Below are 27,133 nucleotides of genomic sequence, written 5' to 3' on the forward strand. Positions count from 1 at the left end.
TGATGTAGCTGCTTCTCAGGCTGGGGATATGTAGAGGCCTCTTTGCTTTTGGTTATAGACTATATTAATTCAGGATGGTAACAATGGTTGATTATTTTGAAATGTTGAGCAGAAGTTATGATTATGTTAACGACATTAAAAGAAGTTTGGGTGATCTGCTAGGGAAAAGTAATGAAAACAGGGTTTGGTGATTAAAAGAAATGAAAGGTTATTGTATTAAGCCAGTCTAACCAAATACTCTTTCTCATTACTTCTTCAAAATAGTCTATTTAGCTGTGGTTTTACCCTTTCTAGGGTCCTGGACTCCTTTGAGATTTGCTGAAAGCCACAAACTCTCTGCCCAGGTAAATGCACGCGTGTACAAAACCTCACCCAGTTTCTGGCGCCTATACAGCCCCCTCCCATAATGCACTCACAGATGCCATGTGCAAAACATGGGAATGAGAGAGCTGGCCACACTCTGAGGCCAAGACAGAATGCCATACCGCCCCGCCCCCGCCCCCATGGCAGAGGAGGAGCTTTCTAAGCCCCTGCATCACGCTGGCCGGAGAGAAAGCGTTCCTGGTCTGCCAGCACGCCACCTTTCTGGAGCAGAGGCTGCTTACGGTGCTCTCATGGCATAGCTTCAGACTTCAGGGTCAGGAGACGATCATAAGCATATGCTCTAGCTACATACCCAGGGCTAAGAGGAAGGATGAAAAATTTCTGAGTGACCAGATAAAGGGCATCTCATTTTTTCTGCCTCTACTCTCCTGTTACCTTGAAACAGTGCTCCAAAGGGGGTAACCCGAACGCTATCTCCAAGGGCAGGGCAGAAAACAGCATAGAACGATTCCAGAGGAACTCTTCTCTACCCAGGCGGCAGCCGGTCCTAGGGCCCTCCCTGCGTGCTGGGGAAGGGAAATCACAGCAAAATGTATGGTTGGGAGGCTCCCCTTTCTCCTGACCTCCTTCTTCACCCTAGGGCTTTTGACTTAGGGCCTCCGGGTCTAACCTAATCATAATAATCCTCACTGCCTACAGCATCAGTGGGCACGGGGCACCTCAGTTGCTACTCGGAAAATGTAAATAAAGATTGGACAAACCTGAAATTATAACCAGGAACTGAGTCAAAGGAGTCAGGGAAGACAGTGCTTATAAACATCAGCCCAGGTGGAAATGTATAACCCAAAGCTCTGCTGGTAAACTGAGGGCGATTCATGCTAAGAGTCATCTTGTTAGTGAAAGAAAAGCACAGGTACCCATTAGAATAATAAGGCAGGTAAAATATCAGAGCAGATAATGATGCAAAAGCTACCGCCCCAATCAAATGACAACACAGTCCTGGACACAAAGATGAAGTTCAATAAATGGTTAAGAGCAGTAATTTCTTACGTCTTTGTAAGCTTTACAGTTTTTTTTTTTAACTTTATTTATTTATTTGAGAGAGAGAGAGAGAGAGAGCACATGAGAGGGGGGGAAGGTCAGAGGGAGAAGCAGACTCCCTGCCAAGCAGGGAGCCCGATGCAGGACTCGATCCTGGGACTCCAGGATCATGACCTGAGCCGAAGGCAGTCGCTTAACCGACTGAGCCACCCAGGCGCCCAGCTTTACAGTTTTCAAAGCACTCAGTAAAGGGTGAACAGTCAGTGGTCAACATCACTGTTATAGATATGATTTTTAAAATGGTATCTCTTTAATGCCTACAACAGCCAGGAGTTGGCAAACTTTTTCTGTAGAGGGTTGGAGAGCGCCCTTGTGGGCCCGATGATCTCTGCCAAGGACTCAACTCAGCCACTGAGGCACAAAAGCACCCACAGACAATGCATACACAAATCGGCATGGTGCATTCCAGTAAAACTTTATTTACAGGGGTGCCTGAGTGGCTCCGTTGGTTGAGCGTCTGCCTTCAGGGGTCCTGGGATCAAGCCCCATGTCGGGTTCGCTGCTCAACGGGGAGTCTGCTTCTCCCTCTGTCTCTGCTGCCCGCCCCCCTCTCCTGCTCATGAGCGCGCTAAGAAATAGATAAAATCTTTAAAAAAAACTATTTACAGAAACAGGCAGGAGTAATTTTCTTCCTTTCTCACCAACGGGTTTTTCATTAGGTCTGTTTACATGAACACACCCAAACAAAACATATTTTTTTGGCAAGAGATGCCCAGAACCAATGGACTCTAAATAGTCACAAGAATCTGGCCAAGTAAGGCTGAAATAAACTCTCCAGGCACAGGAAAAAAGAACCAGGCAGGCTTTTTGGTCAAGGCTGTCATGACCACGAGAGATTTAAGAAGCCTCATCCCTTTCATATGGTTCTCAAACTTTTGGTCGCAGGATTCCTTCATACTTTTAAAAATTATTGAGGACCTTGGGGCACCTGGGTGGCTCAGTCATTAAGCATCTGCCTTCGGCTCAGGTCATGATCCCAGGGTCCTGCTCCGCAGGCCTGCTTCTCCCTCTCCCGCTCCCCCTGCTTGTATTCCCTCCCTCGCTGTGTGTCTCTGTCAAATAAATAAATAAAATCTTAAAAAAAAAAATTATTGAGGACCTCAAAGAACTTTTATGTGGGTAAAATCTACCAATATTTACCATATTAGAAAATTAAATTCAAAAGAATTTAATAATCAAATTAAAAGTGACAAAATAAATCCATTATATGTTAGTATAAATATTTTTTTAATAAAAAAATAACTCATTCAAAAAAATGTGAGAAGAGTGTAACTGTTTTCTGTTTTTGTAAATCTCTTTATTGTCTGGCTTAGTAGAACGCAGCTGGATTCTCGTACCTGCTTCTGTAGTCAGTGTGCCGTGTGCCGTGAAAGAGTGTTCTGGTTGAAGTGTGTGAAGAAAACATGGCTTTTTGCAGATATGGACCCTTTTCAGAGAGGTGTGAGCAGTCTTCTTTGACATTAAAACTTGACAAGTGGTAGCTTCTTAAAAGACTAGTGAGGTGGGGAATCTGAAACTGTATCAGTGAATTCCATAATCTGTCATTAAAATCCACTGGTCTAGGAGTGCCTGGCTAGCTGTGAGTTCGAGCCCCACTTTGGGTGTAGAAATTACTTAAAAACACAATCTTGAGGTGTCTGGGTGGCTCAGTCGGTTGAGCATCCGACTGTATTTCGGCTCGGGTCATGATCTCAGGGTCACGAGATGGAGCCCCTCATCAGGCTCCCCGCTCAGCGGGGAGTCTGCTTCTCCCTCTGCCTCTGTCCCCCCCTCATGTGAGCCTGCACTCTCTCTCAAATAAAAAAATACATCTTAAAAAAAAAAAACCACTGGTCCATCTTGCACTTTGAATGGATCTCTTATTCCTGCATGACTGTGTACCACACACTGGCCAGGTGGAAGATACTGTTCAACCAAGTCATGCAGGTCTCTGAAATACTGACGCTTTTTATCATAAAATATTTTAAGTCACATTTGTTAATATCACCCCTTCTCACGTAGGTCTTTTAAGAACTGGGAAGCTATCAGGCCTTCAGTGGTGGATATGTTTTCCTAAATTAACATTTGTGCTTTCAAGTGAAAATGAGATTGCCAGCAACAAATACTTCTCGTCATTTCCCTGAATTGACATGTTTACTCCGTTCATTTTCAAGAAAATGTCTGATAAAACCTCATGTCTGAGTAACCATACCAAAGTTTTATTCTTTCAAACAAAAATGATGTCCCAAGAGAAAAGCAGCTGGTTCAGCTTTCAACTCCAACAACTGCACATGTGCGTTCCCCTGAGACAACTATCATACTTTGGTGCACAGCAGAAGTACTTCACACATACTTCCCATTTCATGACACTTGGAACGTTAAAAGACATGTTTAAAGGTTGAGATTGAATAACATCCATGGTTTTTACTATTTCATCAAGGCCACTCTTCAGTGAAACGAGCCTCTTTCACCCCTGGCAAGCAGACGGCGATGGCCGCTAATACAGTTTGGCGCTACTGCCTCGAATCATGCTCAGGCACCAGCTGTTTGACCCTCTGCTGCTCCTGTACCATCGGAGCAAATAACGATGACCATGGCTGGTGATGAATACAGTGTGACCCCGAGGGCCCTCGTGGGAACTGCTACCCTGACGAGTACTTCCCATGGCCGCAGCTACCTGCAGAACGTGGGAGCTGCTCCCGGTGAAGTCAGGCCTCCACAAACCCTGCAACCAGCCAGTCAACAGTTCAAGTGCCTGTGAAGCTCACATAAAAGCCCAGAGTCCTCCGAACGCTTCCTCTCAATCTTCCTCAGAAGCATGAGGGGGGAAAAGACGAGCAGCAGCAGAGATTGTTAATTAAATGTAGGGCGTCTAGCCCCTGCCAGTCTATGACGGTGGAGAAAGGAGGAAACAGGTCCCCACTCGTGGGCAGTGACAGTCAGCGTCGGCGGGCAAAACACGGCGCAACCTGAGCTCGGGTGCCTGTGTGAGACTCAATAAGCTGCCGCTCAGAGGATGCAGCGCAGCAGTGTCTCCAAATGACAGAGGAGCTGAGAGAAGCAACAGCATGTGACAGAGGAGACAAAAATGCAGCTGAAGAACAGTGGGCAGCTTCATCCTTAATGTTTCCCTCACGTGCAGTCAAAAGGCCTCCAGAGATAAAGGAGTAAACAACATTCAAGCAAACACTCTGAGAGCCAACCGCCATCCCAAATGCAGGGACAGCCACTGCCAACTGCACTTCCCCCACTGGCAATTAGTCAGGCTGGATGGCACTTATGCTGAGAGTCTCAAGCCCAAGTCACTGTCAAGGTCATGCAATGAGTCAATGGCACCAGGAGCCCAAGATCAAGAACCAGAACATCAGCCGCCGTCCGGCAAAATGCTTCCCAATCTAGTAGCAGGCTTTACTGCCCATGGCCTTCACTCTGCCAGCTGCCTCTGGGGTGGGCTAGATCTCGGAAGGGCGGACCAAGGAGCACAGGGGTCAAGCACAACAGCCGGGAGCCTGCGGCCGGGCAGTGGGCAGTGTGCTCACTCCAGCTTCTGCCTCACTTCTGTCCCGATCCGCTCTGCAGTCAAGCCTCAGGGCAGCTTGCCGCTGATGGGTAGGGGATGCTGTTCCTGAGAGTTCTCTGCAGGGGGGACTTGACCGTGGGAACATGGCTGCCCTGACTCCAGAAGAGTTACAGGCATAACCATTTTCCAAGTACTGAATGAAATATGCATTTGCATATCAGCTAAAAAGCAGCCCCGGCCTAAATCAATTCAGGGAAAGAATATGGATCAAGACACCCCCATTCTAACTACTCTGTCTCCTTTTCAAAGGGTTTGTGATATTTGCTGATGAGAAATGGGTGCCTTCTTAACAGTATGTCAACCAGAGAACTGGTGAAAGGGAGCCCCGGTGTGCTGGTGACTTCCTGTTTTTAATATTTGCTCTCCGCTGAAGAGGTTGCATGCTGCCACCTGCTGGAAAAAATGAGAAACTGCCTCGTGTGCCCCAGGCAATGACAAGAGCATTCAGGTTCTAGTTTCTTTTCACTACAGATGCACGAGGACCATTCGGATCCCATCTTGGGCTTTAGCCAGCTAACCATCAAATGCTAATCATCAACCACTCGTGGAACGAATGGTCACAGAGACAATTCAATACCGTGGTGCCCCCCCAGCCCTCTCAAAGCTGGGTGCAGAAAGCGAAGAGGCAGTCAGAGGGACCAGGATGATGGAAGAGAGGGGAAGGGAGCTGGTGAAGAAGGGCCAGAGGAATCCACAAAAGGGGAAGGGCGAGGCCAAGAAGAAAAGTACCCATAAAACTCACCAACTGGAGGACATCCTCCTTGGAATTTTTAAACATTTTCAGCCAAGCAGAAAAATGAATCCAGAAACACCGAAGTGTATGAAGACAAAAAAGTAAAACGTCTCAGCTCAATATATTAAAAAATTTTTTAAACTTTGAATTTTTTTTGAGTACTGTCTATACCCGACATGGGGCTCGAACCCACAACCCTGAGATCAAGAGCCACACGCTCCACCAGCCAAGCCAGCGAACCGAGCCAGCTGGGTGCCCCTCAATGTGTTAAAATTAAGAGAACGACCTATTCGTTGTTACAAAAATAATAATAAAGGCATCTTTTTATATGACAAGCACAGAAACAGAAGAAAGAAGACAAGAATATCTCCCAAACAACAGTTATTCTCAGAAGGTGAGTTTTTATTTTTTACTTGGATTTTTCTGTTTGTGGTGGGCTGCTTTATTAGGATTCTAATTTGTGTTTTATTTTTTTTTTAATTTCCCCTCACCCCATTCCAAGGCAGGAGGGCACTCTGAGCCAGGCTAAAAGCAAACCATTTATGCAAAGTTCAAGCTGAAACTCACTGACAAGAATCTGCCCCAAAGGGGCAGGGAGAGAAGGGAATCCAGTGTTTTTGAATGCTTTTGAATAGGAGAAGAAAACCAAAAAGAGCTATTTCCCAGGACAAGAAAAAAAACATGGGCTGGCACGTTCTGAGTGGGGCCTGCAGCCACTCGGGCTGGGTGGGCCCGGGGAGGCAGGACCCCCTGGCGCCAGGCTGCCCAGAGCCAGAGCGCTACGAGGGCCGGATGGCGGGAGTCCGTCCAGCAATGACCCTGGGCCAAAACCACAAGAGTCGCAGACACCCTCTGAGTGTGGTGCTCCACGTAAAAACCCCGGGATCCCGCCAGACACTGGCATGAAGCCTTGAAGTCGGGTTTAGTTCAACTTAAAGAAAATAATGTGGTATTAATTATATGGCAAGTGCGAAATAAGATTAGTACCTATTACCTCATTTCCAATTTTTCTAAAATGAATCCACGTTACTTTTATCATCATCATCAAACAGGTCAGCAACAAAACTTCATCAACAACAACAAATGAATTATCTGCCTTAAAGAACACTGCTATCAGCAGCTGGACCCACAGGCAGCGCCGAGCACTGAGAAAGCACTGCTTCTCAGTCCCTGATGGTCCGAAGCCCTCCTTTATGCCATGGCCTGCGGTCGTGCACTATTCAAATCAGCTCAGAAACGCACAAAACATTTTCTTTGTGGCTTCTTTTCTTAGGAGGGATGGTTAGAAAACCAAGGAGATGCAGAAGGGTTATCATGGCACAAGCATTTAAAAGCCAGAGCGTTTCAAAGTTTCTCTCTGGCATCAGTCTCATCTTAAATTAATACCGACACATCTATTTTGAAAGCGTGTTAAATCAGCAGGAAGGGATGTTTTACACATATCCATCCCCAATCCATCATACCTCCTGTTCTCACAGTGAAGTGCTATTTGGTCCTTCCCAGGCAAGATTTTCTTCTCCTGACTCAGTTTGGAGAAGGTGAAAATCACGCTCACGAGTGGAAAAGGAATGAATCATCTCAATAAGCAGCCATCACCCCCAAGCCTCCTTCCACGGCTGCTCTGCGAAGTTCACCCCCTACCTCTCCAGCAAAAGCCCCTGGGGCTCCCCGGCCTGCCTCGCAGGAGATAGCCACCCTTCTGCCTCCACCTCCCGGCGGGGCCCAGGCATGCAGCTTTGGGAAAAGGACCAGCAGCACCAAAGAGCACAAGGGGACTTGCCTTTTCCATCTGTTGCTGATGCTTCCTGTAAATGCCTGATTGACCTAAAAATAAACATTTGGAGAACAAAGGTTAGCTGACATCTGCATTCTTTTCTGTTTCCAGCACTAGTAACTCAAGGCCTTGAATTCCCCAGTTTTTAACTGGAAGGGCTGGACGAGATGGCTTTAGAGCACTCTCCCTAAACAACGAGCTCTCCACTAACCGACACCTTGCCCCATCCGGGGCTCAAGCCTGAGAGTTAAGGATGCCCTCTAATGGCTGAAAAAGGTCTGACAGGGGTCTGGGTGTGATGGGAAGACAAAGCAAAACACAATCATTTCAACCCTCTTCATCTCTCTCTCTCCACCTAAAATCTCTCATTCCCACAACTATGCCACCCCGCGACACTGCCATGGAGCTCACCTGCTACCTGAAGAACATGCCCCCCCCCCCGCCCCCAGGCCAGAGGCTGATTTCTAAAGTCTAGGTCTAGGAGCTTGTGAGCGCATGGTTTCCCCGAAAACTCCCTATTTCACTGACTGGAGATGCAGAACTTTGCTGAAAGGTGTCAGCCTCCAGGGAGTCGGTCTCCCTGCTGTGATGGGCCAGGTAGCGGATTACATCACTGCAGTGCGGCACGGGGACATTAACACAGCAATGGAGCAGAGTTCTAGGTAGAGTGTGGAGGCCGGAAAGGAAAGACTGTCTCAAAAGGATGAGAACAGCCCAGGCAGATCCAGCCCAGGGGGAGGGCGGGTCCTGCATGGGGGCGGAAGTCCTCACGGGCCACCTACTCTCTACCTGACCATGAAAAAGTCTTTTCTCCTAAGGGAACTCCCCCCCCCCCCCCCGCCACCGCCACCTTCCCACCTGGAAGAACTGAATGGCGCAGAACAAGAAAGTGAGCTAGCACAATGCTGGCACCAAACCCACGCCAGCCGAGTCTGAGGGCTTCAAAAGAACCATCGATACTATTCCTTAAGTCACCTCTAGTACTTGATGTTTTTCATCTTACAGCAACTTTCAGAATATTCACCTTCAAGAACCTTGCCGTGCGATATCTGCTCATTGGTGCTAAAATGAACAAGGGGCGGGAAATGGCCCCTCGCAGCCCTAGAGCCCGCCTGCGTCTTCCCCAAACCCACAAGGCCCTTCTTTTTGTTAAGAGGAGCAGATGGAAGAGAAGTGACTGCACTCTGTTCGAGAACACGCAGACGCTCTTTCTAACTGAGGACAACACTGGTCACCCTGTTCCAGGTGCCTGAGCTGCCTGCTCCTGGGTAGGACGCAGGGCAGTGGGAGAGATCCGACTCACTCGTACTCTGTCCGTGTCCGCTGGAAGCTGCCTGCTGCACAGATGTGTGTGCACGTGTGATGTATGACGGAATAAGGGTCAAGAGTGAGTCTAATTGGCTGGAAGGGTTACACTCCACTGGCACCATTTTCTAAATAAGCAGAATAACTGAAGGAACTGATAAACCCCAGAATCCTGAAAATAAGAATTTACTTCACGAGGGCGCCTGGGTGGCTCAGATGGTTAAGCGTCTGCCTTCGGCTCAGGTCATGATCCCAGGGTCCTGGGATCGAGTCCCGCATCGGGCTCCCTGCTCCTTGGGAGCCTGCTTCTCCCTCTGCTTCTCTCTCTCTCTCTCTCTCTGTCTCTCATGAATAAATAAATAAAATTAAAAAAAAAAAAGAATTTACTGCACGAGGCCACTGCAGTGTGGACCACCTCATTTCTAATAGAAAGCAGGTAAATATATTTTTAAAAACTTTATTCCAGGGGCACCTGGGTGGCTCAGTCGTTAAGTGTCGGTCTTCAGCTCAGGTCATGGTCCCGGGGTCCTGGGATCGAGCCCGCATTGGGCTCCCTGCTCAGTGGGCAGCCTGCTTCTCCCTCTCCCTCTGCCTGCCACTCCCCCTGCTTCTGCTCACCCTCTGTCATATAAATAAAACCTTAAAAAAATTTTTAAATACAAATAAAAACTTTATTCCAAAAGAAGTAAATGCTTCCAAACAATCATGGAACTAGATCACTTAAGAATGAGTGTTTTATTTCTGCCAGCCCTTTTTCCTCTACTTGCTTCCTACCAAACCAGTAATTCCCTTCACTTGGCATAAGATTTAACAAGGATATTTTCTCTCATCAACCACTGACATGGTCCTGATGTTTCTTTACAGAACTGAAGCACAATGGATGCATCTACGGCCAGCCGTTCAGAAGGTACCTATGTGTTCATGTGCTGGGACTCTCACTAGTTCGTGTTCATGCACTGCCGCACCTTCCGTCTAACCTGGCAAGAAAAGGCTATTTATGGGATTTCAACTCCCTTCCCTCCAAATCATGCTGCTAGGTTACGCTGCTGCTGAGCTCTCATTTCCAGACCCTTCTCTATTGCCTAATCTGGGCTAAAAGCCACGGTGCCAGATCAGCTCTATTGGAACGCACTGAGGAACCGGGTAAAGGCACAAACTCCAGGCTCCTCCTCCTGGGGAATGACCCAGGTCAGCCCGTGGACCCAGGAAGCTGTATCTGTCACATAGATGCCCCATGTGACTCGGACCGGTTTGCGAAAGGCTGGTTCAGCGGCCTGGTCTCGTTTGGCACACGCGCCCCAGGGTGCACCGTGGCCCCCCTCCCTGCGCGTACTCACCACACCACTGGGAAGAGGATGGCTCCGCAGCACAGCAGGTCTACCAGAAACAGAGAATCCTTCCACAAGCCATACTCTGTAGTCCCCTCCTCGGTGGACTCTATGATGATGTAGGCCACATTTGCCAGAACCTACAGGACACGAGAAGTGGCTGAGGCCCTAAAGCAAGGGCAGATCTCTACGACAGCAGGCCCAGGAGGGGGCGGCCACTTGGGCCTACAGGCCCCCAACCACGGCCATGGCCCTCTCTCCAGTGCCACATGCTTTTCAGAATACTCCGCTCTCCCCTCAAGCGGTGGTCTCTGTGCCCTCCTCCTGAGCTTGTGACTGCCCTGAGCAACAGGTGGCAGCGAGGCCACGTGATTTCCAAGGTAGGTCATACAAAGGATACCACCTCTGGCTGGCCCGATCTCTCAGGACACATGCCCTGAGAGCCCTGAGCCCTCTTGTAGGGTGTCTGGCTACCCCGAGGCTGCCAAGGTGGAGAGACCAGACAGAGAAAAAGAAGCTGAGCAGCCCCAGCTATTCCCGCCCTGCCTCATCGAGTCTTCCCGGCCCAGGAGACAGAGGCAAATGGAGACGTCAAGGTAGCCCCAGCCGCTGTCTGACCACAGGAGGCCCCATGTCGGACCTGCCCAGCGCAGCCACTCCTCAATTCCTGATCCACACAGAACGTGAGAGAATACGTGCTTACTGTTGCTTTCTGTCACTGCATTTGGGGTGATTTGTGATGTAGCACAGATCATCAGGACACTCTGCTTTGCTTTTCAGGCCCCAAGGCCTTAGCAGAACCGCTCGGGTACTGAATGGGAGACACCGCACACCCCATTCAGCCACGATGCCCAGATTCCTCAGGCCCAGGTTCTCCCTGTGTGGCCGCTGCTGCTCCTCAGACAGTCTGAGGTACCCGAGAGTGTTATCAGAGACCAGAGCAACGAGAACGGCGGGTTTTGGCCCAGTGCTTGAGTGGTCCCACTGCTCCTCCTAGGAGCAACCCCACCCGGGTCACCTCCATCCACATGGGACATGGCTTAGTTCTACCCACTGAGGCTCATCTGTGTCCACGTTCTGCTCCAACTGGCCTTGGGGATTCAGCCCTGGCACCAGTGTGCTGTGAAAGGCCCCTGAGCTGGCGGAACTGGGATAGCAGTATTTCAAACCCGGGCTACTACTCAGCATAATCAAGGGGACGCTCTTTGGGAAATTTCCAGTAGGTGTGGATGCAGAGATTACAAGTCCACCTCTGTTCTCCACGGAAAGTCCAAGGTCCCAACTACTCCGCTTGCTTGCTGGAAAGGTCAGTCTGTACACTTTGACAAGGAACAGAAAATCTGTTGTGCTGCTATTCAGGACGTCTCTAAGGATAGTTTCTTTTTCTATCTAGGACCTTTTCGTGAAACTACCACAGAAGCCATACCTCACTTGACACAAATGCAAAAACTATTCGGAAATTTCAGTGGTCCTCTGCCACACGTAACCTAAGCACCTGCACCTGGGGCTACCCAGGAAGACAAAGTGGGAACAAAAGCGTTCCCAGCTTAAACTCCTAATTCCACTTGGTCCTTACTTCACACACTTGACAAAAGACAAAATGTGCCCTGGTGTGGAACAAAGTGCCAAAAATGTTCTTGAAAGTCTGTGCGTACATTTTGGACATCTCTCACTTCTCACTCAGAAATGTGCACTGGCTCCCCATGGCCACAAAAGAAGTAGTTTTAGCTTCCGGGCTGATATTCAAGGCCTTCCCAGATGAGTCCCTATGTTATCGATGCATAACTTCCTTATATTCAATTGTTTCAATGTCCCGTTTCCTCAGAGGTGCCTGCCACATAACCTTGCACTCAGCTCCGTCAGGGTGCAAAAGAGGGAAGCCAGGAGGGCTGTGCCCCATCGCATCCCTGTTCAGGTGGGGGAACGAAGGTTTGCCTGGAGGGACAGTGGCAGCTCTGTGGGGGGACAGGGCGAAAGGGAGCAGTGCCACAGGCCCTCCCTTCAGAGCTGGGAGGCGCAGGCAGGCTGCAGAAGTCCACCTGGCCGGCGCAGCGGCCGTGGGAGCTCGACAGCCGGGACCCGTACGGCTCCGCAGCATCTCTGCTCACTCGGCGGCGGCACCACCTGTTCCTGCTACTGCTCTTTCGCCTGCCACATTTCTCTCCTTAAACATCTAGGCAAGGCTGTTCTCTACCTTGAAGGCTTCTAGATCATTTGCATTTGGGAAATTAGTCTCTCTCCCAGGAACCTACAGCCACTGGTCTGTACCACTCATCTGGTGCTAACGTGAGTCCCTCTGTCATTAATGTGAAGGTGGCTTTGCTGCGAACACGGCCAGACTGCCAATCACCAGAGCGAGCGGGCTAGTCTGGGTGTGCAGGGAGCTGTCCCCTGCCTTCCTTCCCCTGCCACACCCGCACTGTGCTCCCGAACGAGATCACACGATGAGAACAACTTTATCAAACACATGCTCTTTGAGCAGAACAGAGCGGTCAGGCATCCCTGCTAGGCCCTCCGTGTTTACTGTGAGTTCTTTATGCCCAACCTCTGCCTCCAATAAGACTGTTACACAGAAGACAAGGTTCCTCTCCCAAGGGGCTCACAACCAGGCAAGGCTGGCCTTGGCCTAGGGGCCCCAAACCAGGAAGAGTTTAATAAATAGTTGCCCTGATGTCTACTTAATATTCTAACTTGTAAGAACTCACTGGTGTCATTCACAGTTTTACAATAGTTTGTTAACTGAAACACTATGTACCTGAGCTCGGCTAAAGGGACAATTTTGCTAGAGGGCAGCCAGGGGCACGAAGGCAGGCAGTATGTTCCCTGACTTTCCAGGAGCTCTCTACTCAAGCGCAGGCATCCGTAAGCCGCTCGCCAGGTGAGCGATGGCAGAAGCTCTCAGGGCAATGACCCAAGGCCTAGGTCTGCCAGAATTCAGAGAGAGAACCCCAGTGGTATGAGCTGGAGTTTCTGGATGAGCTGACTCCCTCTGCCTGGACAGACCCACAGCTGAGCCTCGCAAAGTGCCAGGACACAACCAGGACACGCAGGAGTAGGGTCCCTTTACCTGGAGTGGAATGACAATCATGAAGATCTTTTTGTCTTTATCGGAAAGGATATGCTTAATGAAAGCCCAGCCGGTGCCGATGAGCGCAATGGTGATGAACAGGAGTGCCCCTTTCAAGCTGGAAAAGAAAAAGTTTCAGACACCAACAGTCTCTTCAGACTCTCTGCAAGTTCCCCTGCACAGCTCATTCATGACTTCATGGGCTTCTTGGAAAAGATAGGGGGCCAAATTTAGGAAACTCCTCTTAAGTGAAGCAGCACACAAATGGTTCACCACGCACCCCACTCCATGAGCAGCAAATCCCCCCCCCACAATGGAGGCAACCCCCTCCCGGAAGCACACCAGCAGCCCCGAGTTCTCAGGTCTGGACAGCCACCTGTGTGCCACACACCTTTGGCATGGCAAGAAACCGAACAGGCCGCCACAGGAAGGCAGGGACTATTAATGCGAGGCAGGTCTCTTCCTACCATGGCCTCCCCAACTTCTCCTGCATGTCACTCTGCGTACTTACAGGTGAGTGATGTAGTACACGACAGCCCAACCCTCGATCGGAAAGCCCTGGGAGGAGATGTAGTGGTAGTCGATCTGCAATGAAACGACTGCATTTCAGAAACGTCCATCTACCACACGCCTTCACGCACAGCGCAACAGGAAAGGCTGCCACAGGACCTCACAGTGGGGGGGGGGGGTTGTCCCCTCCACCCCAAACACTAATACCTCACTCGTCAATTCACAATTCAGCACGTGAGGGCACTAACAAGGTCAGGTAGCACGAGAAACCTGCCACAAGCTTTCGACGCCACCAGCACACAAACCAGGTCCCTCTCTTGGGGTAGGAGATTCACGCTGGCAAATGGCTGCCTGTTATTTTCTTTAAAATCCCCAGGGCCGGTGGGGCGGCTGGGTGGCTCAGATGGTTAAGCGTCTGCCTTCGGCTCAGGTCATGATCCCAGGGTCCTGGGATCGAGTCCCGCATCGGGCTCCCTGCTCCTTGGGAGCCTGCTTCTCCCTCTGCTTCTCTCTCTCTCTCTCCCCCTCTGTCTCTCATGAATAAATAAATAAAATCTTAAAAAAATAAATAAATAAAATCCCCAGGGCTGGGACACTTGGGTGGCACAGTCGGTTAGGCGTCTGCCTTCTGCTCAGGTCATGATCCCAGGGTCCTGGGATCAAGCCCTGCATCAGGCTCCCTGCTCAGTGGGGAGCCTGCTTCTCCCTCTGCTTGCCGCTCCCCCTGCTTGTGCATGCTCTCTCCCTCTGACACATGGATAAACAAAATCTTAAAAAAAAAAAATCCCCAAGGGCCAAATGCCACAGGTCTCTTCAGTATCCCAGCCAGGAACTTCACCTTGCACACCCCAACTGCTTATTACAGCAGTCAGTCAGTCAGCCAGCAAAAAAATCCATGTGGAGTTACACACCTTCCACTGTTTTGTTTTGTCCTTTAGAAAAAAGTCTATACATTTCAAGCTACTTAAAGCCACCAACGCATTTTAAAGAGGCAAGTTTCAGTAGTGCGCCCACAGTGCTTCCTGGCACAACTCACAAACGCTGGTATCGATTTCTTTGTAGACCTTCCATTCTGTCATGAATGGCTATCTAGACACTGAAGTGACTCAAGGGCTTTGTCCTTCATTATCTACAAATTTCCAGAAAGAATCTTTTAACTTAGATCCAAATGGGAAATTATCCAAGTAACTGTCATTTCCAAAGACTGCAACTGGACACATTACTACCCCTCTGGTGCCAACACTTTTGAGTGAAGGAGAGCGCGTGTCTGGAGGCTGTCACCCTCACGAGTGCAGCCGGCAGGTGCCACGGGGCAGTTGTGACCTTCCTCCCACGGGCAGGTGCACGTCACTTTGCAGCCAGACTAAATATTCTAAGTGCAAGCTCAAGTCACACGCCTCCATCTTTAGAGCATCATTTTTCTCTCAATAAGTATGCAAACACCAAGCTTCAAATCAAATGGGAACACAGGAAAGTATTTAGAAAAATCAAGTCGTGGAAACAATTCAGCAGGTGGCACTCTAATCTTGAGAAAAGACAAACAAAAAGGAATAAAAAAAGTAAGGCTCTAGGAAAACTCTGGGTACGTAGGTAGTGTCAGAAGATGTCTCCGGGCTCGGGTTACAGACGGAGGGTGTAATGATTTATCCCTGTGATGGCCCCTCCCACACCAAAGGCTTCACGAGAAAAGGTCTTCATCCTGTTTCCCACTGACCTAGCTCCCCTTTCTTCCAATTCGGAAATCTTCCTGACTGTACAGACACTGTATATCATTTCATAAATGACCCAAAATACTAATACATACTGCGTGGAACACCAAGGAAAGAGACTTCGTGAAAGGAAGGGCCGCCATCAACCAGTGAATTTTAAATACGTCATTCCTATAAAAACAGAGAGAAAAGAATTAAAGGAATATTCCAGGGGCTCCCGGGCGGCTCAGTCAATTAAGCGTCGGCCTTCAGCTCAGGTCATAATCTCAGGGTCCCGGGATCGAGCCCCACATCGGGCTTTCCACTCAGCAGGGAGTCTGCTTCCTCCTCACTCTCTGTGTTCCTCCCCTCTCTTTCTCTCTCAAATAAATAAAATCTTAAAAAAAAAAAAAGAAAAAAGGGAATATTCCATTCCTCCAAAGGATGGCCGAAGCTCCAGGCATCAGATACATTTGTAAGGAAGCAGTAAACACAATCTAAGCAAACCACACACACGAAGCCCTTTGGAGACCTAGTTCCCACCAGCAGAAACAGCCCCGATGGAGCCCCAGGGTCAGCTCTCGTGCACAAGTCTGTGTTGTGACTGGAGCAGCATCAGGCACTGAAGCCAGACAGGACGACTTCCAGCTCCTGATAAGATGGAAATCTGCACAGCTTGCCAGCTTTGTGCCCAGAAACCACCCTGGAAAGGCCGCAGAGGCAAGAATGAGGCGGCGGGATCTGTGAAACTGGCAAGAGGCCCCTGGGAGAGCAGAAGGTGCCCAGGCATGGCTGTGGGGGTGCGCTGCGGCCCAGAGAGGGGCGGGCCTGGAGCCAGGCAGCATGCAGGGCTGCGACCCGCCGGACACACCAGGCCAGCGGGGGGAAGTGCCGGCTCCCGCTGCCACGCCGACACAGACACCCGTCCGCCTTCGGGCTGCCGCCTCGCCCTGGGAACTAAGGACACAAGACCATTTGGGAGACAAATTTAAATCTCTTAAAGTACGTAAAACCTGAGTAAGAGCAACAGAGGAAACTCACACTCTCAGATATCAAGATATTCTGTGAAGCCACAGCAGTAAAACATGTGGAAGGGGTACAGCATCAGAGAAATAAACCAACAGAACAGAATGCTCAGAAATGGATTCTCGTGTGTATGGAGCCTTCACATAGGATAGATAAGGGGGCAGCAAATTGGTAGGAACAGGATGGACTGTTTAAAAACCGGCATGGGGAGGGGCGTCCGGGTGGCTCAGTCGTGAAGCGTCTGCCTTCAGCTCAGGTCATGATCCCAGGGTCCTGGGATCGAGCCCCGCATCGGGCTCCCTGCTCTGTGGGAAGCCTGCTTCTCCCTCTCCCCCTGCTTGTGTTCCCTCTCTCGCTGTGTGTCTCTCTCTCTATTAAATAAAATCTTAAAACAAAACAAAACAAAACCCAGCATGGGGAAAATCAGCTCAGAACTGTGTATACACACACACACACACACACACACACACACACACGCACACACACACACTGCTGTGTCTCTACTTCACATTTACATAAAGGGGGCTCCAGATGGATTCCAGTGCTAAATATAACATACATCTTTTATGACCTTGTAGTAGGGAAAGGCTTCTTCCAATAAGCACTGCCCAAAAGACTAAAATTAGAGAGCTCTGATTGTTACTAATATGAAAGACTTTCACTGAACAATGAATACCACAGACAAGTTTAACAGACTGGGAGAAAAAATTTGCAATGTCTAAGACAGACAAAGGACTGACATAAATAATACGCAAGAAACTCCTGTAAAGCGACAAGAAAATGACAGAAAACCCAAAAGAAAAATGTGCAAAGCCTAAAGGCAGTCACAAGAGGGGGAACCCAAATGGTTAACAAGTGCCTAGAAAGATATTTCACATCATTAGTATTTAGGAAAATGCAAAATAAAATGAAGTAACAGTTCACACCCATCAGACTGGCAAAAAATAAGATGTCAGTGTTGGTGGACGGGGAAACAGGAACCCTTTTGCACCACTGATAGAAGTATAAACTAGCACAGGCAATCTGGCAGCACTTAATGATATTAAATACGAATTTACCCCATACCCAGTGCACCTGTGTCTGGGAGTGTACCCTGCCCCACGAAGCTGCACAGAGACATAAAGGGACAAGGCCGGGGGCGGGGGGCATCATGGCAACACTGTTTGGGGGAGCCAGGGGATGGGGTCCCTCACTAAAGGGATGGGTAAGTAGAATGTAGGGATGCACACTATGGAGTAGCTAAAAACTAATGAACTAGACGGACACACAGCAACGTGACTAGGTCTTAAGAAAGATACTATCGCGGGGCGCCTGGGTGGCTCAGTTGGTTAAGCAACTGCCTTCGGCTCAGGTCGTGATCCTGGAGTCCCGGGATCGAGTCCCACATCAGGCTCCCTGCTCAGCGGGGAGTCTGCTTCTCCCTGACCCTCCCCCCTCTCATGCTCTCTCTCTCCCTCTCTCTCTCATTCTCTCTTTCTCAAATAAATAAATAAAATCTGTTCAAAAAAAAAAGAAAGATACTATCGCGTGAAAAATACATGCAATGTCAATGAACATGAGCTATTTATAAGAATGCACGCATGCCCAATAACACCTATTACCTGCATCTGAGTAGCTGCGAAAAGCATGAGCGAGGGGTAGGAAATGAAGGGGAAATGAAGAAGAGGGGCCTTGCACGGAATGATAAGGCGGGCGTGTCACAAACTGACGCACACTCCCTTTCCGGGCTGGTTTCCTCCCTGGTACTTTCCTGTCTGGGGCCTACCTACTTGAAGGTCAAAAAGGAAGTCAAGGCCAGAGGAGTCTGTCACTCCCGAACAGCAGTGAGATATACCCAGAGTGCAGAACCGCCCACTGCCGAGCCGGGTGCTCACTCACACGCTCCGGCACACTTAGCTTGCAGTCCCAGCTGAAATATCGGCCACGGGGCAGTGACGTTTGGGATGAACACACACTCCAAAGTCACAGCAACTTGGCTCGAATACTGGTTCTACCCTGACAACCTTAACCCCTCTAAACCGTAGTACCTCTTCTGAAAATGGGGCAATGCCTACCTCTAGGAGCAGCTGGATGATTAGCGGAAAAAACCAGCATCAAGTGCTTGACGGGACAAGGAGCAGGCACCGAAAAACGATCAGCTGTCTTCCCCTCCCCACACTCGGGGGTCCGGGACAGAACTCAGAGAGGTGAGAGGAGCTGCATATATGCACGGCAAGGAGATGTGTGGGTTCCGCTCCCAGCTGTGGCAGACGCCACTAACCATGTCTCTCATTTCCCCTCTCAAGACCTCCATAAGACGAGGCAAAGATCTCCAGTTCCTTCCAGCTCTAAGAGACTGTGAGCCTCTGAAATGCATGAAGCCTTGGAGTCACATCCTTTATGTGGCTCAAATTTCCAACCCAACAGAACTGTCTGTTAGTCTCCTGGAAAAACATGGGGATGGGGCAGAAGGCTTACATTACACAACCCTGTGCGTAAACTGCACTTCAACAAGAAGCTAAACACGTGCTGCACAAAGCAGGTGGGCCTCATTTAACCACAGATTTAAAACTTCCCACAATTTTAGGTAGGTGAACCAGTGATAATGACTATTGCATCACTAAATACACGGAAACTAAAATACCATTAACACCTGCCTGGTCAACTATTTTGTATGTACCTCCTATTTGCATAGCACCCTGATTTGCAGAGCCCTCTAGAACACATTATTTCGGGGGCAATCACATAACACACCTAAGGTTCTAAGACCCTCAGAGGAAAGCAGGGCAATGACCCTGTCCCAGTTTTGTGGCTCAGGGAGTGAAGCGAGACACACAGGTGGGAATAGTCCATGTTTATACTTGGAATTGGGCCTCTGACTCCCAGTTCATACTTTTCTAATAAAGGCAGAAGCAAAACTTTATTTTAAAACCTTTTTATAGCCCGAATAAGTAAGCCCGAATAGGTAAGACTCTTTTTTTCTTACTAAAGGCTGCCTGATCGCCTACTCCAAACATGACCATGCAGTGTCCTTCACATGTAAACCAGCGGCTCTTTCCATCTGGTGAGCAGAGTGAATCTTAAGACAAAGAGGAACCAGCGCTGTCCCCACCAGAGCTCACCACTCCAGCTGAGCGTGTCCACCAGAAGAGAGGCCACCGGAGACTAGAGAGAGGTCTAGTTTCTGCCCAATGCTAAACAGAAAGAGGTATTTGGGGTGCTTAATTATTTTATGAATTTAAACTAATCTACATTACAATCCCATATTCATATCCATCATTTCATTTACGGGCTTATAACAAATACTTCACACTATTCTCTAACTGAAAATTAGTATTTTATTCTCAGTTTTTTGGTTGGAAGGAGACAGATTTATTTTTTTTTTAAAGATTTTATTTATTTATTTGAGAGAGCGAGAATGAGAGAGAGAGAGCACATGAGAGGGGGGAGGGTCAGAGGGAGAAGCAGACTCCCTGCTGAGCAGGGAGCCCGATGTGGGACTCGATCCCGGGACTCCAGGATCATGACCCGAGCCGAAGGCAGTCGCTTAACCAACTGAGCCACCCAGGCGCCCCGGAAGGAAACAGATTTAAAAACTCGCCCCGTACACGTGCAGGTACTCCCTTCAAGAACTGAGTACAGGCAGGTAAAGCCTTCGGGTTACAGAAGAGAGGCCAAGAGCAGGTAGGTGGGCTCTGAGTAAGTTCTCTCCAGTGACAAGCCTCTGGAAGCCAATACCTCTCCCCGTCAGGCCCTGAGCAGACATCTTCAGTACTGAGCAGTAATGCCATGCTCTCGGCAGGCAGTGGGTCACTGTCACTAACCTCCTCTCATGAACAGACAGCCCCTGAATGGGATCAACGGGCTCACTCTGAGTCCTGGATGGTACTGTCTTCACTAGGGAAACACCTGCTTATACATTTTGGTTTGTCTATTATTAACATATTTGGATTTGCTTTTTAAATAAAGCAAAGGGAAGTAAACAAACAGCAAGGCATGCAGAGTCTCCCTGTTTCAGGGAAGATGCCCTTTGAAGAAGAGGACAAGGTTGCTAGTGCCAATCCCTCTGGGGCTAAGAAAGCAGCAAAAGGTGAAATTATGCACCTCTCAACACACTCTAAGCTGGATGGCTCAGGGAAGTAACAACTCACTGTCGTTTTCGAAGGATGTGAATCCAGATGGTCCCAGAAAGGAAAAAGAAAAAGGCCATAGAAATGTATAATTTAGGGAGAGGGATCTCTCCTGCAGACAGGTAGCTGTCAGGGTTCTTCTCTGTGATCTCAATCTGAAACAAACATGAAATTAATGTTTACTTTTCAGGAACAGATCATCCCAGTCAGCAATCTGTCACCTTAGCTGCTTCATTTGGCTAAGGAAGTATCAGCAGATAACAACATTCCTAATGCACAGGCCAAAGTGTAAAAACATCCCAAACTGCTTTGTATTTTTTCGTTTGTGAATCCTCTGCAGAAATGGGATTCTGGCCACATTTTTCTCCTACTCTGTTTAAGTGTTATTAAGACCTACTCTTATAATGAAATAAATGTCTCACATTTTACAAGGCTGACAAAATCTGCGTGGAACACCTTCCACACGGTACTCACATCAAGGCTGAAGGAAAACTTGTCGCCAGACTGCACTTCGTTCCCAGAGCACTTATGGAAATAAAGACTGTAGAGGCCTTCTTGGTCATCGGTGCTGATGTTGAAGAAAAACTGAAAGTGAAGAAGACAAAAACTGAAGAATACCCAAATCCTCAGCTAAATGTTTAAATCTTAGAAACAGATCATGAATGCTATGGACAGAAGAAAAATACAGATTTCTTAATCGGATTCTCCCAGAGCAGAAACAGACGTTTTCAGGGCTTCTAGCTGGCTCAGTCAGTTACGTGTCTGGCTTCAGCTCAGGTCAGGATCCCAGAGTCCTGGGATCGAGCCCTGCATTGGGCTCCCTGCTCAGTGGGGAGCCTGCTTCTCCCTCTCCCATGCCTCTCCCCTCCCCCTACTCATACTTGTGCTCTCTCAATTAAGTAAAATCTTAAAAGTAATAATAATAAAATAAAATAAACAGATGTTTTCTTATTCTGTGATTCTGCCTCAATATTTTATTGTAACAATTTTCAAGGTAGCAGGAAAGGGGACAGAACCACTCAGGGAACACCTTTGTGCCCACCACCAAGGTTCTACGACCTCATTTTGCCACAGACGCCCCTGCCCACGGTGGCTTCTGCTGAGGGCTGCAGGAATAACCTATGAAGCAGATACCTCGTTTCCAAGTCAATATATTATTTTGCTCTTTAGATAAAAAATACTCCTGAAAAGAAAGGAGGCTCCTTTCTGCTCCTTGAAAAGGTAAAGGACCAATATTCCCTCGTTAAAATTTACTCCTGTGATTTCAGGAGACAGAGGCTATATTTCCTACATAGACACATTTTTCTGTTTCTCATGTTTCATGGGTTCAAATGAAGTTTAATGTAAATCCAGACATTTTATACGTAAGATCACAGAATATGACTCCTTAGTCAATTCTAGAGAGCATTTTGCTAGAAGCCTAAAATATACTGCTTAGGGCTACACAGATAGATGATAAACTATAAAGAAAAGTGAGGAACTGATGGGAATAATGTTTTTCATAACAGTTGGGTAGGGATGTGAGGGTCACACGGGGTCTCTGTTCTCTTTCTGCTCTCCACTGATGGTTATAGAGGTTCTTATTTGTAATTATTTGTACTTGACATAAATACTATGCACTCTTCTGCAAGCATACTACACCACACAGTTAAAAAGGATACGGAAAAAACAGACATCTGACAAGAAGATGGAAATAAAGGACCAAGAATATTCAAGCTGAAATTATTACTTTGTTAAATCATGTCCTGAATTCAGCAATGTAAACGTAAGAGCATGTGTTTTAGTCCACACAGGGAGAGCCAGAAAACGCTTCTAAACATAGTAACAGGGGTGCCTGGGTGCCTCAGTCGTTAAGCGTCTGCCTTCGGCTCAGGTCACGATCCCAGGGTCCTGGGATCGAGCCCCGCATCGGGCTCCCTGCTCCACAGGAAGCCTGCTTCTCCCTCTCCCACTCCCCCTGCTTGTGTTCCCTCTCTCACTGTGTCTCTCTCTGTCAAATAAATAAATAAAATCTTTAAAAACAAACAAAACTAAACAAAAATAAACATAGTAATAACTTCTAGTTCCGAAAGAATCATATGAAGATTCTAAGAAATATAAATTTTTTAAAAAGTCAGTACATTCGTCATGGTTGACCAGAGTAGGCACCTGACCCTTAAAAAAAAAAAAAAAATCAAACAAAAGTGTATGTTTTAGAGTAGGAATAAGGGCTAACAGTCCCCTTCCTACTTTAGGCAGAGAAAACACCATCCCTGCTCTGTGGATGGAGTAGACAAGCTCACTATGACTGCCCTGTCCAAAATTAGGGTACTGAGTAGCAGCACAGCAAGGGGTCACCTACTGACTTCTATACGAGGAGAAGGGAAGCCAAGAAGAGGCAGACTGTCCACTGCCTGTTTCCTGAGTCCCGAGAAGCCTATGAACTGGTTATCTCAACCACTGTCCTTAATCACGACACAAGCCCTCACACAAAGCTTTAGTAACTGACAAATACGTATATCCTATCATGCTTTCCTTGGTGATTTTTTATTTTTTAAAAAGGCTTAAAGAAATTTCACAAAACTTACTGTACTAATAAGCACTTTAATGTGAGAGAAGGGAAAGAGAAAAAAGCACCTTTTGTATTTTCTTAAGGAGGCAGTAAAGAAAGCAATTAAACACATGGATGGGCCTTAGAGGCAGACAAACCTGGGTCTGAATCCTTCGCTTGTGCAAGTTACTTAACCTCTCTGAGCCTCAGATTCCTCATCTGTAAAAGGGGAATAATAACAGTGCCTCCTTCACAGAGTTGCGGGAAGGATGAACTGAGGTAATGACAACGTGCAAGCACTCCACACCCATTCACTCGGCTCCATCATTACTAACAGACAGCCTATTACAGGCCAGGCCCAAGATTAGGGATTTCAAATACATCAGAAAAAAAACGAATTTAAAAAAACCCTCTCCCTTATGGCTACCCTCTACTGGGAGCCACACAAAATAAGCATAATAAATAAGCAGAGAACACAGCATGTTGGAAAGGAGAAGTGTTAATGGAAAACCAGCAGGAGGGGGGGAGGGAAGGAAGCGGCATTTAAAATAGGGCAAATGGAGGAAGGTTTGCTGAGAATATGACATTTGAGCAAAGGCCTGAAAGAGGAAGAAATGAAATACTGGCTTCTGAGGGACAAGCATTCCTGCCAGTGGGTACAGCCAGAGCAGAGCCTAAGGCCTGACCATTTCTAGGAGCAGCGAGATGGCCTCTGTGGCTGGAGGGAAAACAGGAGCCAAGGTCAATGAGAAGACAGCAGCCAGACTACATGGCCTTGCAGACCAGGAAGGGCTGGAGCTTTTGCTCTGAGGCAGATGGGAAGCATCCACAGGCTCTCAATTAGCTATTAATACCTATGGTCACTAAATTTAAAGACAATATAAACATTGCTAGATAGGCAAAATGATTTATGCTGAAAGAAATCAGAGCAGTGGATGCAGGGATGGGGGACGCTGAGGTGGTAAAAATATAGAGAATCTTGGTAGAGAGTGGGTTACACGGGTGCATGCATTTGTCGGAACTGATCGAACTGCACATTTAAGACCTGTGCATTTCACTCTGAGCAAATTTTACCTCAATTAATGAAAACTGGTTAGAAAAGGGGCAGTGATTCTTACAAATGAATGATAAAAGATTTGTGCACTGCTTCCAGAGCACTTTTATATTTAAAAAATGATACTTATAACAACCCTATGAGATAGGTGCCATCATTGTTCACTCTTAGATGATTAAAGAGCAAGATCCAGGAGTTAAGTGAGCTAAGGTCACCAGCTAGTAAGTGGGTGCTGAGACCCTATCCAACGTCCTACCCCAACCACAGGCTGTGATGCTGCCATAAACACTCATGGGCAGTGAAGAATGGGGCCAGACGGGTAGGTCACTCAACACTGCTGGGCCTAGGTGAACTCATCTCTAAAATTCTACCAGCATCCTAAATGATCACCAGTGGTCCTTCTAGATACAGAATTCTGTGCTTCTAGCACACTCCGAATGGGAAGCAGCACGGGATTAAAGAGGCAGAGGTGTGGGGACAGCCAGGTGGATGTGGGTTGTTGGAACGTGGGCCTTGTCACTCACACCGGACATTCACAAAGTCACTCATTCTCAGACATATGATCAGCTAAGTGGTGGGTAACAATATCCACCTTGTGGGTTTGCTATGGAGAGAGCTACTGCATTCAAGTGACTGATACGTAGCATGCCTAAATTATTATTCCCAAATTCAAAATTCCTTTGCAAATTCACCCTTTTACACTGTAGAGATAAATCCTATGAAGATTACGCAAGAGAATACATACCTGAAAAGAAACTGCCCCATCACTATTGTGAACAGCAAAGGATTTTTCTCCCGTTGCCTAAAAAAAACACAACAACCTGTTTTAGGATACTGGCAGAAAATGTATACTAATAAAAATAAAAATTAAACAAGGAATCGTGGAACACTACATCAAAAACTAATGATGTAGTGTATGGTGATTAACATAATAAAAAATTTTAAAAGAAATAAGAATTAAAACAAAACAAAACAAAACAAAAGCACATCCTTCTTAAATCTTTTGCTGACCTTCAGAAGCTCTCTGGAAATAAAATTCACCATCCTTTCAAGGTGTCTGCGATCCCGTTTCACAGAGAAAAGAAACTCTTCTCACCCACTTCCTTTTCTCAGCGGTCTCTTCTACCCCTCCCACTAACCCCCTATTCCCTGCCCCTGGCCCCCCGATCCCCCTGGAGCGTGTCTCCATTCTTACAGTTTCAGCAGGACTACGGGTGCCCACCCAGCTCACGTCCTGGCACTTCACCTGGACGCCATGCCCAATTTCAAATGATCAGTGTATTATTGCCATTGGTGCAGTGGACTAACTCTCAGCAAAGAGAAGGAATGAACTACTGATACACCCAACAACATGGATGAACTCAAAAGAATTATGCTGAGTCCAAGAAGCAAAAAAGAGCGCGTACTGCATAATGCACTCCTATGAAGTTGTATGTTACTCGTCTACAGAGGCAGATCGGCAGTCGCTCAAAGACGGGAGAAAGACGGAGGGGCAGGAGAAACTTGTGGGGTGATGAGTACGTTCACTGTTTTGTTGTGCTGGTGGCTTCACAGTTGTTACACTTAAGGCAAAACTTTGCAAACCGTCACTTTAAATATGTGTAGTTTATTGTATGTCAATTATACTTCAACACAGCTGTTAAAATAAAATACTGCCATTTGGATGTCCCCTCACTGAAAAATCAAGGTATCCCAACCCAAAATGTTCCCAATTTTTCCTTCTGCTATTTCTACCACCTACTCTTCTACAAAAATTAATTAATTAATTAATTAATTATCTACTTTCTTCCTCCCCTGCCCCCAACACCGCCCCCATCCCTTACTCCAAATTCCAAGACTCTGCTCCAGTGCAGGTCCTCATGGCCCTGAACCTGTATTGTTACAACCGCGTTCTTCCTGGTCGTCCTAATTTCACTGTCTCCCTCTCTGAGGCCGCTCTGCACATTACTTTCAGAACATCTGCCCCAAACACCATCTGTATCACAGTCCTTCCTGATCAAGAACTCCCGACGACTTCCTATTTTCTGTGCATCAATTAATACCCTCTACTGTCTGGACTTTTATTATCTAAGATCCCTGTCTCTGCTCCCAAAGACACATGTTTTACTTCCCATAGGGCCAGCACCCAGCATTTGTCATGCTCGTTCCCACTTCCAGTCTTTGCTTCTGACATTCCTTCCTCTTCCCCAAACAAACCCACCAAACTCCAAGCCCTGATGACATTTCCTTCCTGAGGGCCCCCCCACTGTCTGATCCTCTACCATGTAAGTGCTGTACAACTCAGAACTCAATGTTACTTTGAAATTCCTCCAATGTGGTAACATTACCTCTCCAAACAGATGGCAACTCCTCATGGATCAGGTGTGTGTATGTGCGTACCTGTATATATGTATGTATATAAATACATCCCCTCATACCCCCACATACATACATTTACATATATATCCACACACACACACACACACGTACATATATACCCAGGGAAGCACTGAGCACAGTGGGTGGTCAGTTCTTACCTTTGAATCTACTGTACTTCTTTTAGATTTTCCACTGCCTAGAAGCAGAAACATTTAAAAGATATTACTGCATGATTCAGCTTGTATATGTATGACAGGATCATTTTATGAGGCTCTAGCTTGTCTAATATCAAATAATTCAAACTATTTGTTAGTTTGAGGTGAGGCCATATGCTATCTTGTAGACTGACAACTCCTCAGATTCCAAAACAATTCTTGAGCCGCAGAAGCAGCAAACTGGAGCTTGTTACATTATCGATGCTCTCTAATAAAGGATAATATTTAGTATCAACAGGGAAATCATCTCTGAATAATCTAGTGATGTTACTGCCAGAGGTGCCACATGGAGTGACCTTCCTCATTTTCTAAGTTATCACGCTTGAAAACAGATCGTTTTAGAATACGTATATGACATTTATTTATACGCAGGGAAAAATAGCAAATAATATTAGCACAATTCATACTTTTTTCCCCCCACAGCAAGGTGTGTTAAGATTGCTAATGGCTAA

The 27,133-nt window shown here is 47.4% G+C and overlaps 1 protein-coding gene across 1 annotated transcript in view; it reads right to left on the reverse strand.

Annotated features, from left to right (window-relative positions):
• GPR107 (G protein-coupled receptor 107) overlaps positions 1 to 27,133 on the reverse strand; it is a 74,904-nt gene that overhangs the window by 20,254 nt on the left and 27,517 nt on the right. Inside the window, exons 6-14 of the mRNA XM_025888618.2 lie at positions 26,625 to 26,662; positions 24,854 to 24,910; positions 20,999 to 21,109; positions 20,546 to 20,679; positions 15,506 to 15,581; positions 13,703 to 13,776; positions 13,192 to 13,309; positions 10,134 to 10,264; positions 7,498 to 7,541 (exon numbers count right to left, since the gene is read on the reverse strand). Coding sequence (XP_025744403.1) covers positions 7,498 to 7,541; positions 10,134 to 10,264; positions 13,192 to 13,309; positions 13,703 to 13,776; positions 15,506 to 15,581; positions 20,546 to 20,679; positions 20,999 to 21,109; positions 24,854 to 24,910; positions 26,625 to 26,662 — 783 coding nt within the window. The remainder of the gene's footprint in view (positions 1 to 7,497; positions 7,542 to 10,133; positions 10,265 to 13,191; positions 13,310 to 13,702; positions 13,777 to 15,505; positions 15,582 to 20,545; positions 20,680 to 20,998; positions 21,110 to 24,853; positions 24,911 to 26,624; positions 26,663 to 27,133) is intronic.

Source organism: Callorhinus ursinus, unplaced genomic scaffold (assembly GCF_003265705.2).
Source record: "Callorhinus ursinus isolate GAN/ISIS: 27379988/994484 unplaced genomic scaffold, GSC_fseal_2.0 scaffold24, whole genome shotgun sequence".
Lineage (NCBI taxonomy): Eukaryota > Metazoa > Chordata > Mammalia > Carnivora > Otariidae > Callorhinus > Callorhinus ursinus.